Source organism: Sinohyriopsis cumingii, chromosome 15 (assembly GCF_028554795.1).
Source record: "Sinohyriopsis cumingii isolate HCF-2022 chromosome 15, ASM2855479v2, whole genome shotgun sequence".
Lineage (NCBI taxonomy): Eukaryota > Metazoa > Mollusca > Bivalvia > Unionida > Unionidae > Sinohyriopsis > Sinohyriopsis cumingii.
Genome location: NC_142975.1, coordinates 85919042 through 85932958, shown reverse-complemented (window position 1 = coordinate 85932958; position 13917 = coordinate 85919042). Strand labels below are relative to the sequence as shown.

At 34.5% G+C, this 13917-nt stretch overlaps 1 protein-coding gene across 1 annotated transcript in view; it reads left to right on the top strand.

Moving 5' to 3' along the window:
• Window positions 1-13917, top strand: part of LOC149782244 (uncharacterized) — a 577549-nt gene that overhangs the window by 331746 nt on the left and 231886 nt on the right. The window contains exons 122-124 of the mRNA XM_089935097.1: window positions 2085-2249; window positions 7151-7366; window positions 8196-8238. Of these exons, the coding sequence (XP_089791223.1) occupies window positions 2085-2249; window positions 7151-7366; window positions 8196-8238 (424 nt within the window). The remainder of the gene's footprint in view (window positions 1-2084; window positions 2250-7150; window positions 7367-8195; window positions 8239-13917) is intronic.

The window sequence follows — 13917 nt, the reverse complement described above, 5'->3', positions numbered from 1 at the left end:
TCTTCCCTGGTACGAGAAATATACACATACATGTATTTAAAATTTCAGGAACCATGCCACGATCATATTAAATTCGAATTCAAATGCAAGCTCTTCCCCATAATGATAATAAATTTGTTATTCACTATTTCATGTACAGTATACACCTTACATATAAAAAAGTGACTTCATTTAAGATTTTCATTATACCCTCTTTGTAACGATGTCCATAGCCTTATTATGAGGTAGTGCTGAATTTTTTATGATTGGATTTTTTCATTCTTGATCTTTATTGCTTGATTGTAAATTACTGTGGTAGAATGCCAATCCAGTTTTGTTTTTTATACCTATCGCTGACAATTTAGAGTGTGATTTGTGATGCGAAGATTGTGGAACCACTAATGAGTCAGCAAAACAGACCTGATTTTCAGTGGTACAAACAGATGAGGAAATGATGAAGTCAAACCCAACTGATAACTCTGCAGATATTGTGAAAAATATACTGAATCTATTTTTGTCCCTAGACCCAATTGACGTACCAAGCTTTCGTGACTTAGAACCATCACATTTGCCCTCTGTATTTATGTGGACTGTCAGTTTTGTTGACTGACATGGAAAATTGAAACCATTTAGTGGATTTTATGGAGTCAGTCCACACTGAAATTCTTAGTACACTGCTGTACTTGTGTGAACAAACCCTGTCATCTTCATGAGTCCCAACTACATTGCTATTGGGTCATATTTTAAAATTCAGAAAGATGAGGAAGATATGATATGACATTACAGAAATTGGTACTTGAACAAACATGCTTTTATATGATTTTTGAATTATTTTTTTTTAATATAATAATGAGATGATCCAAATCTTATTGCGGAACAGTTTACTGCACACTTCTATAAAAATTAAAAGAACTTAACAACTGCCATTTGTTTACTATTAAGTGTTGCAGTATGAAAGTTTCACTGATATGTTTGTGAATTATAAATGAATTTGCGTTTTGAAGAATTAATGAGAAAGTGTGTGTTTTCAATGATGACAAGAATATCCAAAAGTAAGAATTGTCACTTAAAAAAACTATGGAACTTTGAAATTTGTTTTAATTCTTAGATGGATGAAGCAAATTATTCTTTAAATGACTTGCATAATTTTGTTCCTAACAATAACTAACGTATTCATTAGTTGTGCATGTGTCTTTATATTTGTACATAAGATATTAATGACTTTTGTGTTTGAAATACATTTACATTATTAAGTTAGATATATGGATCATGCAGTATGAAATAAAGAATTCTCATCTTATTTTAAGATATATGGACCGTTTCTGTTCTGTTTCTTTCATAATTTTGCTAACAAATATGCTTAACTTTGTTTATACTAGTATTGTGTTCTCATTTGTCATTTAATGTTGATATTTCAAAGTATTTGGTCATATGTAATAATATTTCTTAATCAAATTCTGTCTATCTTCCTTGAAGTATTCACACTCATATAGGTAATGGAATTCATCACCCAAAATAGTATCATGTCCTTTTGAACATTTTCTTTCTTCATATGGAATTTTAGTAGTTCGAAAAGTTTCAGCATCTTTTTTATGGTTTGGCATCATAAAATTCAAGATAGGTTAGTTCTTTTTTTTAACGGGAATTTGATTAAATATTCTTCCAATTTGATAACCCATTTTAAAAATTGTAAATGTTGTTGTGTTCATCACAGCACAGTTTTAATGTATTTCTTTATGGTACTTTTGTTATCATTTGTACTAATTAGCCATACATAACATAATCCTACCTTCTGAAGAATTGTATTTATATGCATTGTCAATTTATGCTCAAAATGGCACATGCTTCAAAGATTCCTTTATCCATGAATGCTAATGTATATGGCATAGTCCCAGGAAGTGATAGTCAGCACTGAAGAGTTCCCTGACGCAAGGGCAATAATCAATTTCTGAAAAGGCCTTTAGAATACAGTATTTTATACAATTTTCCATCAAGAAGTAATTGAGACTGGGATGGATATTTTTTGAATTGTTAGACATTTAATCTGACCCATGTGCTTTGAATATACTTAACATCATTAAGTCTGTTTTTCATGCATTTTTCAGGCTTTTCATTATCTAACTGGCTTTCTGCCAAACAACTTACATTGCCACTGACATCGGTCCAGCTGAATCAACTGTATCAAGACCTGGGACTCCTAAACAATCTCCAGTCAAATCCATGCAGCAGTGTGGCCTTCAGCAATGTTGACCAGAGAAACTATAGCAATGGTAATGGTGGTGTTTAAGTAATATTTCCACAATATTTGTATAATTTCTGGCCAAAGCAAGGTGCAAAGTGAAGGTAAAGTTTATTTACCTATTGTCCTATTGTCGAACATGGACCATGTAGTATCACCTAGTTAATACATCAGTACATCTATCCATTATGTCATGAATTTAGTGTCAGCTTTATAATCTTTGAAAGACAAATGAACTTTTTAGTAAATGTGATATGAAGAATAAAATCAAGAAGGCCTAGGTAAAGTTAGATTTTTACTCAAAATCTATCTGAATTATTATCCCCGTTTGACTTAGAAGTTTGCCATGCATTTTTAACCAGGGTTTCCAAAATTTTAACATATTGGCAGAGGCATTCCCATGATGCATTTATGTCTTCAGCTTTTTCAAGAAAGGCGGGAAATAGAGTAATCGTGTTTCTACCATCTGCCCATGTATTCATCATTACATCCATCCATCACTCTCTTGTTTTTACTTTAAAACATTAAAGCCATTTCAGATTACTGGATGAAACTTTGCATATTTATGCATCATCTTTAGAAGGTGTCATTTGTGATATTGGGGTACTATCTCAAGGTCAAGTTCATAGGTCATTATTTTAAGTTTTCCTAGAGTTTTTTCTTTCTGTTTTTTAACTTCAGTACCATCTTAAATGATAAACTTTGTATATTGTACATCATTATTAAAGTGGGGCCCCGAGTGGTCTAAAGCGCTCCTGATCACTGCCATCTCACCTTTGTCTGCGTGGGTTCGAGTCCAAGGCTCGGCTAGCGTGGGTACATGGGAAAGCCTGCCAGTAGCTTCTCGTGGGTTGGTGGTTCTTCCCTGGGTTTTCAGGGTTCTTCCTCCACCAGTTATATTTTATGGCCCCATAACACTTTTCTTTTGCCGTATAGCATTAGAGCTTTTGAGATTAAACTTGGCATACTTGTATATCATCACAAGCAGATTTATCACATTACCATACTGGGATCGGTGTTGAAGATCAAGCTGACAGCCTTCTTATTATCAACTGGTAGTCAGTAAATTACTGACTACTTTTCCACCTGAGGGATGAGTTTTTTTCGTATTTAAAAAATTTCTCTTGCATTTGCACAGTTTATTGTATTTAATGGCAGCTTATACAAACTGTATGAAACATTAATTACATTAGGTCTAGTTTCATGGCAGCCCCGATCTTTTTATATATCAGTCAGGTGGTGTACATACTTGATTAACACATTTAAATTTTTGAGGGAATCTTTCTTTTTTGAGTAATATTTACTGTGACACAATTTCTGGGATTTTGGACCAATTTGTTTCAGTCTTACAAATGGAATAATGCCATCTGCTTAAGCCAGAAATATGAAGCAGGCAGAATTAACCAATCCCCAATGCAATAAGACTATGAATTTTCTGTTTTTTAAATGTTTATTTAGCCTGTCAGAGAAGGAGAAATTAAATAAAAAAAGGCTAAAGCTGTAATTACTTAGCATAAAGTATATTTTAATTGACCAGAAGTAATGAAAAATGAAATTTTGAGATCATTAAAAATACATAATTAGCTTAAAAATATGCAGTCTTTGATCCTTGGTCATTGTTCTTTATCTTAGGTTTCTGTCATTCTGTCTTTTCTTCATTATAAATTTCAGATTGTTTCAGATTTAGTGGTTATACTTGATATACTGATTTCTCATGGCCAGAAGGTGTGTCATGTACAACATTGGCAGTCTTATTGTCAATGTCAAGGTAATGGATTGTGGCTCCAGATGACAAAGTGGTCTAAGGCACTCTCTTTACATATCTCTCACACATTTCTCCTCCATCATTGTGAGTTCGAGTCTTGGCTTGATCAACCTGGGTATGTGAGAAAGTTTGCCATGATCTTCTTGCGGCTTATTGGTTCTTGCCAAAGTTTTTTGTTTTTGGTCTTCTCCACCAAATTTACTGGCCGCCATGTATAGCCTGTGATATGCTGAAAAATGGAATTAAACCCAACAAAACTAAAAAAGCAACCCAAGTCATGTGTCGGTATTTCAGGTTTTCATTCATTTCTGCTTTGTAACTTAAGAGCCGTTTGAGATTAAGTGATGAAACTTGGTGTTCTTATGCCTCATTAACATAGGCATCACATATCCGTTATGGGTCATATCTTTAAGGACAAGGTCACAATTCATTGTTAAAATTTTTGAGTAAGTATCATTTTCAGGAGGTTCATTTGCAATGCTTTTTCACAAAGAGGATCTCCAATTCGTCCCACAGTGGTGCCCGACTGAGTGAGTGATCATCATTGTTGGGGGAGGGATATCGATCCCCCATCACTAGTATGAACATGGGAAGTTTGAGATGGTGCAGCCAATAATTGGCTTTGCAGTGACGTCACAAAGAGCTTTTCTACTAACAACACTGTGATGATTTTTCAAACATGAGTGCATATTTATTATAGTGTTTAAAATAAATTCACAGGAAGGATTCAAACACTTAAAACATCCACAGTTTCAATACTGGTCACTGTTTGCAAATTCTTAACCATCTCTTATTTCAAGGTGAAATTGACATATTTCCTACATATGGGCATAAAGAGAATGTCCTGCGAACAAGGAAGCCCAAGAACATCTTGAGTTTTTCAGTGTTCCAGGTACTTCTGAAACCTTTCTATGGCTATTTTGGTCCTTACAGATACACCCGCTCTTGGGGTGTTCTATTTTTATGAAAGTTCAAATATGGTAACTCTATTATTGAGTCATACACAATTTGAAATTATATGTTGCTCGTAAAACCAATGGAGATATTCATTAGTATTCTTCTACCTATACATTGATCTGAAATCACATATTTGGGGCGCCGAGTGGTCTAAAGCGCTCACTGTTATGGATCACTGCCATCTCACCTCTGTCTGTCTGGGTTCGAGTCGTGGGTTCAGCCTATGTTGGTATGTGAGAAAGCTTGCCAGTAGCTTCTCGTTGGTCGTTGATTCTTTCTGGGGTTTTCCCAGGTTCTTCCTCCACCATTAATACTGGCTGCCATGTATAGCCTATCTTGTGCTGAAAAATGGCGTTAAACCCTACGACAACAACAAGAAGAAGAAATCACATATTAATAAATTGTCATCTTAAAATCAGGTTCTGTTAAGATATGTTTGGTCAATGTTCACAATGTGAAAATTTAATAGAAAAAAAATCAAAATGAATTTTAACCATTCATATTTTGAGCAGTATAACACAGTTCTAGAAGCAGAATAAGTGTTAAAATATGGAACCAGAGAGAGAAGGAACTGGCACAGACTTGGTTCTCAATAAATGTGTATGATTATGTTATTTAATTGAGAAATATGATAGAATAATCCCTTGTTCTTCATTAGGACAATATTCACGTTGATATTTGCAAATAAACTGAGATAAATTGGGTTTCTTGCTTCTAAATTCAGGAATGTGGTTGAATTTTTACCTCTTATTTGCCTATACTAAATATGAAAATGTTTAGTTTGTATGTCTCTATATTAGAATGCCATCCAAAGCAGGCAGACCAACTTTGATAACATCCCAGTAATTTCTCAGTCACATATGTTGAGTCTGTTATCAAACATATATACGTCTGTTAAGTCTGTCATTAAAAATTTATTGCACATAATTAAAATGAAAAATTATGAATACTAGTAATGAATTTAGTATAATCATTAAGATTTGAGTTGTATAATCAGAGTCCTTGATATCAACATCTGTGTTTTTATAAAATAACATTCGTATGTGTTTTTGAACCTAATCCAATAGTACTATTCCATTGATTTCATTTTTTTTTATATAGGCCTGTGCTGGGAATAGTTATGGTTCTTGCTGCCATGGGTAACCTTTGCAAAAAGACATCATTTGGGGTTTTACACGAATATTCCCACAATTTTGTCATTGTCCACATAAACAGAATGCCAACATACTTAAAAATGCAGGCTTAAGTTATTGTATGTGTTCTATGCATGTTTCCATTGAAGTGTTGTGAAAACTCTGTAATGCATATATTGGCCATATAGATGGTTAACCTGTCAACCTTGAATACATGTGGATGTAATAATGGTGGCTTTTTACACATGAAAACAGAGAAGATTAATGTTGATTGCCAACTCATGTTGCCATTTTTAGGATAGCAGCCCGTTGCTGTCACAGTTATTTCATTTATAGCATACTGGCTATTTATCTGTTCCATAAATGACCATGTTGGTGTCACATGACTTGTGACATCAATCAAAACAAACTTGGGGAATTTAGCCCTGCTAAAAGAAATGATGGTCTTAAAAAAAATGCTTTGAAATGATCTCCAAAAACAATGCCCAACTTGAGAGTCATAAGCCATATACATACCTAACTTTGGGATTATCAGCCATATGCAAGCTCAACTTGAGTGTCAAGAACCATATCAACACTAGATATAGTTGCAGGGAAGAAATTCAGTAACATTCCCAACTCAGAGTCATGAAAAACATACTCAGGGGCATGAACAAATTACATGCCCAACTTCGGGGTCATGAACCATCTCTAATAACATGCTTGACCTTGGTAAAACTTCAATAGATAGCAGTGTTTCCTACAAGAATGAAAGCCTTTGTTCATCTGTAGCCTTTCCACTGGCAGCTATAGTCTTTTGCAAAATATCCATGTGCAACAGGAGTCAGGTGTTTAGTTGTGTCACATCATTCCAAGTCCGACTATCTTTCAGAGGAGTCTTGTGTCTAGGGACACCTGAACCAATGGAAACCTACAAAAACTTAATTTGTAGCTAAACCCAGAAACTGACCATCACTATATATGCATACTGACCAGTCATGTGGTGTCACTGAGGGTATGAAGGGTTCATTGAAAGTATTTTACTTTTTTAAGCTTATCAGCCACATGAGAAAAGTTAAAAATATTGTTTATTTACAGAGTGCAGCCTCTTCAACTCAACAACTTTGCCCACTCTGGCATCATCTGTCAGATGCAATGTGTTTTCCAGCTGCTTGGGATTATCGGCTTGTGTGGAGGTACAAGAGCTGCAGAGAAAGCTAGAAGCAAGCTTCATCATCGATCCTTGTGGATACAAGATCTTTATTACTCTGGAGAAGGTCACTATAGCTGTATCACTACTGGATTATACATGGGGTAGGGTAGATACTTTATACACTGCTTAAAAGAAGTTAAAGCTCATTTTGATTATATATGTTTGTATGTATTAGTGTTATTATTAGTAGCCAAAGTTCTGTAAAATGTATAGAAAATATAATGGTACAAAATTTATTATCAATAACATATTGTATAAAAACGTGTTATTAAAACAACTATCTATACAAATGTTTAAGATTTTCTTTGGTAGTACATCATCTCAAAGATCCTTCCATAAGTTCACATAGAAATATCTTTCACTTAGGGTGGAAGTCAATACACTTGATAAAAATGAATGTTCCAATGTCAATAGACACTGGCAGGTTATGCACAGCAAGCAGTTATGGATCACCCGTGTTTATTTTTGACTCGCCACAGATTTAAATTTTACAGTAAATGCAAGCACTAATAATATAACTTAGTTTGTGATGTGAGCCTTTATTACTGCCGGGGTTTAAGGATATCTAATTGCTGACAGTTATAATGCATTATTCTGTTAGTCAGTCTTTATATTTAAGCAAATAGCAGTATGATGGCTGTGGTATAATTCTTTGAGCAGGTGCTCTGTATAATTGATAAGCGTATTTGTACTATGTATCTGTGTTAATGCCAAAATACGGTAGATATATGTTAATTTTCTGTCTTTAGATGCCCTTGATTTTTCATATACCGTTTAATTTCAATCATTAAGTTTGAAAGACATAATTAGCCTAAATGCAGCCATTTTGCATAATTTTCTTTTCTTGTCCTAAATTTAAACTGCACAAAGGTGTTTCTCTAATTGTAATTTCTTTCATTTGTAAATCAATAAATTCATCTGTATATTCAGGTACCCGTATGGAGAAGACATTGTATGGAGTATTAAGGATACAGTAAGTAACAAATTTCAGATATATATATATATATATATATATATAGTACAGCTATATACATACAAATCACCACCATGCTTCAGCCGCAGCATGTCAATGGCAACATAGATAGGAAGAGTGATTTATAGCCTGATACCATTTGAAGAATCAGTCATCTTTATTTTACTCACATATTTGGACAACAAAAACAATAATTTAAAAACTCTTATATAGTCTGTACATGACTATTTATAAAAGGCTGATTGACTTATCTTGCAATAAATTTACACTTTTATTTTATTCAAAGAAATTCTGATCAATTTATTTTGCAATAAATTTATGCTTTTGTTTTATTCGAAGAAATCTAAACAAACTTGCACACTTACTTGATAAGAGGTACATCTTGATGAACTTCTCTTCAGCAGCATAATTTTATCCAATTGTTCCAAAGGATATGTTTGCCTCTAAGATCTGGTCTATTCAATTCCAAATTGACAACCACTTTTGTTTAAAGACCAAAACCACACAAGCAGAAAACACACCGAAATGTGGTCCTTAAGTAATAATCGTACAGTCATGAGGCTCCAATACAGACAACTTTGAACTAGGTTAATTCTGAGCATGTGTACTGTACAGGATTGACCATTCAATTTATTGGCCATCACACCTATGTCTTCATGGAATCAAGTCTCGGTTACGGCCAATGCGGGCATGTGAGAAAGGTAGGCATTAGCTTTCTGTGGGTTGGTGGTTCTTACTGGAGTTTTTCCAGGTTGTTTCTCTTCCAATTGTACTGGCTTTCGTGTATAGCCTATCATACGTTGAAAAACAGCATTAAACCCACAGCAACAACAACAGCATTTATAGGGATTTAATGTTCTTTCTAACGGGGATATGTTTTTCCTTTCATCACAAGGTAAATTTGTTTCAAGAAAAATAAAGAATGAAATAACGTCTTTTATTGTTTTCAAGAATTTAACTGACCCTGCCCACCACCTCCTTTTTTATGAAATTAAATGGCCTCTACCTAATGAAGGCTTGACTTAAGTTGATGTTTACAGAAATCACGGCAGTGGCTGTTGTCATCACTGTTAAAAAACATTGACAAGGACTAGCATCAAAAGATGATGCCAGTATCAGCTTAGGAAAGATATGTTTTTATTGTACAAAGCCATCTGACTTGGCATGTTGAACATAACAGCCCAGTTATGGTCCCACCATTAACAATGGTAGTTTGATAATTGGCCGTAATTAATCAGTACTCCACTAATTGCAAAATGATTTATAATGTGGAAAATTGTAAAATCTCATGTTCAGAGATTTTATATTCCAACAGAGTTTGAGCATTCTGCATGTATGTATTGTTTCCAAATGTCCTCTTATTTGCTGATTTTTATAATGACAAAATATAAATTTTTCATCATCATAGACAAAATAGTAAATCATATGAAAATTATGTATCAATAACCTAATTGTGATATTGTTATAATTATTTTGATGCAGATATTAAAGTATGCAGTTTCCTGTGACTTTTGAAGCCTTTGTTTACTGAGACAAAAAAAAAGTAAACTAATTTCTTTGACTAGTGTTTGGCATGTTTCTGTATGTAGTATTTTACTTTAAAGCTACAGTTACTGTGGCCAAACCATCTGACAAAAGGAATGGAAGATGTTACAGATAAAATGCCCAAAATTTGATACTGCAGGTAGCTGTAGTGATTGATTCAAGTTTTTCTTTACATCACTAAATTTTCTCTCATGAGAATCAAACAATGTACAGTGTGATTCAGTCATCTCCAAGTACATTGTCAAACAATGTAATAGCCTGAGGTTGTACAGTATGATTCACTCATCCCCAAGTACATTGTCAAACAATGTAATAGCCTGTGGTTGTACAGTGTAATTCACTTATCCTCAAGCATTTTTGTCAAACAAAGTTATAGCCTTTGGTTGTACAGTATGATTCACTCACTCATCCCCAAGTACATTGTCAAACAGTGTAATAGCCCATGGTTGTTCATTGTGATTCACTCATCCTGAAGTATAGTGTCAAACAATGTAATAGTCTGTGGTTGTACAGTGTGATTCACTTATCCCCAAATGAATTGTCAAACAATGTTATAGCGCGTGTTTGTACGGTATGATTCGTCCATCCCGGGGTACATTGTTGTGAACATGATGGCAAAGAAAACAAACCTGCAGAAGAGCTGCTGTTGTGCTTTTAGCTTCTCAGTTCACACATGAAATTAACATATCAGTATTGAAAGAACATTAAAAAAACATGTTGATGGCTCCCATTTTGCTAGATTATTGGTTCTTCATGAGCATTTATTTTTGAAAAGTTTGCATGTCATGCTACTTGTATCTACAACTAAAATTAAAAAACAAAACAAAACCATGCGAAGTTTGATTATTGATGTAAAATAATAAAGTTGAATTTAAAATTTAGATACAAAATCTTAATGCTTTTTTTAGCAGCAATTTTTACTTTTGGCTGTTCATTCAGCAAGGACCAGAACTATGCTTTATGAAGTTTCAATTACTATTCTATAATGCTGTGATTGAATGTCAGTAGAAAACATACATTATGTTCATGAGAATTCATGCATGGGGTAACGATAAATACTTTCTAATTTTGTTTCACCACAGTCAGGAATGAATGTGATTTTGTTATAAATTGATTCGATGTTTAATGGGTTTTGTTGTTCTGTTGTTTCTTTTTAAGTTGGATTTACTTTGTTGTTGTCATTGTCCTGTTTCCAACCGTAGCACCCTCTCAAAGTAATTCTTTTCGATTTGGGTGTACAGCCACTGGTACTGCTACATTTTCTTCTTTGTTACTGTCATTGTTTCTGTTTCCAACTGTAATTCCCTCAATTGGTGATTCTTTTTAATTTGGGACAACAGCCACTGGCATTGCTACTTATTCTCCATCATCCTTTAGATTTTCAAAATCCAACTTGTTATATTTGGTCCTTTTCCTTTTCTGTTGTCTAGTCCTCATTTCCCCATTGCTATCATCTTCTGGAGAAGTGTTGGGGGTGTTCTGGTTGGTTTTATTGATTTTGGTGCTCTGCCTTGATTTGATTATTACTAGTCTTGTGAGGCTCCATTATTCTGTTGATTTCTTGATCTCCTTCTGGGGGTGGAGTGTCTGGAATCGTACACCTTTTTCCCACATTTCTTACATTTCCGGTAAAAGTTGCATCCTCTCTACAATGACTTGACTAAGAAGCCAAAACTGTCTTTAGCTAATCTTATTCTGAGTTGGACAGAGTTATGGTTCTTGTTGGACAGAGTTTCAGTTCTTGTTGGGCTGTGTTGAACTAGAAAGAATTACTATTTTTGGAATACAGACTCATTTGTTACCCTTAAGTTTTAATTTTATGTAGCTTTTATATAATGTTAAAATCTTTTTCTAATAGGTCTTGTAGGTTGATATGTTTAGATTTAATGTGAACAATTTATCTTCCTAAAGTTATATTGTCTTAATAGATTTAGAAGTTTGCTTTTAATTGGTGCTGTATAACTAGTGATGCTCTCAGATGCTGTTAAACCCCATAATAAATGCATATGTACATAGTTAGCATTTAGCATCATTCAGCAGAGTTAGAGCCCCTGATTGTCACAGCTACACACTTCTATTTCAGCACATGAATAACTATTTTACAGTAAAACCTGTTATGAGAGACCGCCCCTTCTGCCAACCAAAAGCGGTCTCTCAAGACAGGTGGTCTCTCATAAGAGGTGTGTGAAAATGGACTGGTTTTCAGGGTCAGTAGTTAGCATTGTTGAAAAATAAATAATACCCATACTCACTGTACATGTATCATATCCTTTATTCATAAATCTTGTTAAATATTGCATGCATTCCTCTCAAAATATCTTTATATAATAAAGATATACATCTATCAAACAACGAGAATAAAATTTATATTTCAACATCACATTAATATGTACAAAAAAATGAACAGTTAGATATGATGTATATATCTTATTCAATACACTTATTCACTTGTTTTTTAAGAAATCCATTATACTTCTTTGTTGACATGTTTTACTCAGCTGTTTGGTCTCAACATGTATCTCCATTTCTGAGCAAAGAAGCAAAACTTTGGGATCATCATGTTTTAAAGCAAATTCTTTAATCTCTTTTAAATATTCTATGACTGTAGAATGTGAAATAACCTGAGGCAGAATTTCACCAACAGATGACTCATTGTCACTATCACTGTCTGCAATTGGAGAAATACCAGATTTACCTCTCTGGAGAATATCCTTCTCCCAGTCTGGCCCTGAGATTACATTAGAAGTTTCTAGACTGTGATCCATATTGGCATATTCTTCCAATGTCATGCCATTGAGAAGTGGTTCCATTGATGGATGCACATCTTGTTCACTCTCTTCACTCTCTGGCATTATGGCTTCAACACTTACAGAAAAGCCACACATGGCAAAACACCTTTCAATGGTGTATGAAGACAGAGCATCCCACACAGACTTGATCCATAAAATGGCATCTAGAACAGTGACAGTCTTAGATATTTCAGTTGCTGTAGAGCACTCATCCATTTTGGAAAGAATGTGTCGCAGCAGTTTCTTCCAATAATGAATTTTGACAGTCTGAATTATCCCTGCATCACAAGGCTGTAGTTTAGATGTTGTGTTTGGGGGCAGAAAGACCAGTTTTACATTGCTAAACTGACAATCTGGGTGTGCACTGCAGTTGTCTACAATAATTAAAATGTTCCGATTTTTCCTTTTCATTTTATTGTTGACAGTTACAAGCCATTTACTAAAGATGTCTGATGTCATCCAAGCCTTTCTGTTGGATTCATAGGCAACACCCACAGATCTTAAATGACCTAAAACATCTTGGGTTGCACGATTTGCCTATAATTAAGGGGTCCAGTTTTTCTCCAGTTGCACTACATGCTAACAATAGTGTCAACCTCTCCTTTGCTTTTTTCCCTCCTTTGCGAACATCATCTTTCACCACTAGGGACCTGTCAGGAAGTCCTCTTTAAAAGAGTCCTGTTTCATCAGCATTAAAAATATCACATAGGTTGTACCCTTCTGTGATGGTCGGTAGTCATCAACTGTCTGTAAATTCACAGCTGATTCTCCACTGAGCACACTTGCTGTGATATTGTATCTTTTTTTGAAGCTCTCCAGCCATCCGTTTGATGCAGCAAAGTCATCATAATTCAGTTCTGCCGAGACAATTATTGCCTTTTCCTGAATCAACTTTCCACTTACTGGTATGTTTTTACCCCTTGCAACACAAAACCACTCCCATACTCGCTCGTTCAGATCTCCGTAAATTGTCCGTCGTGCCATGGCATATTTCCTCTGTGCTTGTGCACCTTTCTGCCATTCATTTCTAATGGACTCCTTGTCTTTGATTACATTTTGAACTTGCGTTTTACCGACGCTTAAGGTGACTGCTATTTTGTGAGCAGTCTCCCCTTTTTCGTTTCTTTCAATGACATTAATCCTTCCTTCCAGTGTTAAAACTTTTCTTTTTTTCAGCGGAGGTTCTGCCATTGTTATTAGTGTTGACGTTATAAAGACTATCAGTTTTGATCAGGTTTTGGGGAAATGTGGAATAAATATATATTATGTACCAATGAATGAAACCAAAAGACATAATTAACTCATCAAGAAACAATACATTTATTCTGAGATGAAGTTTAAATCA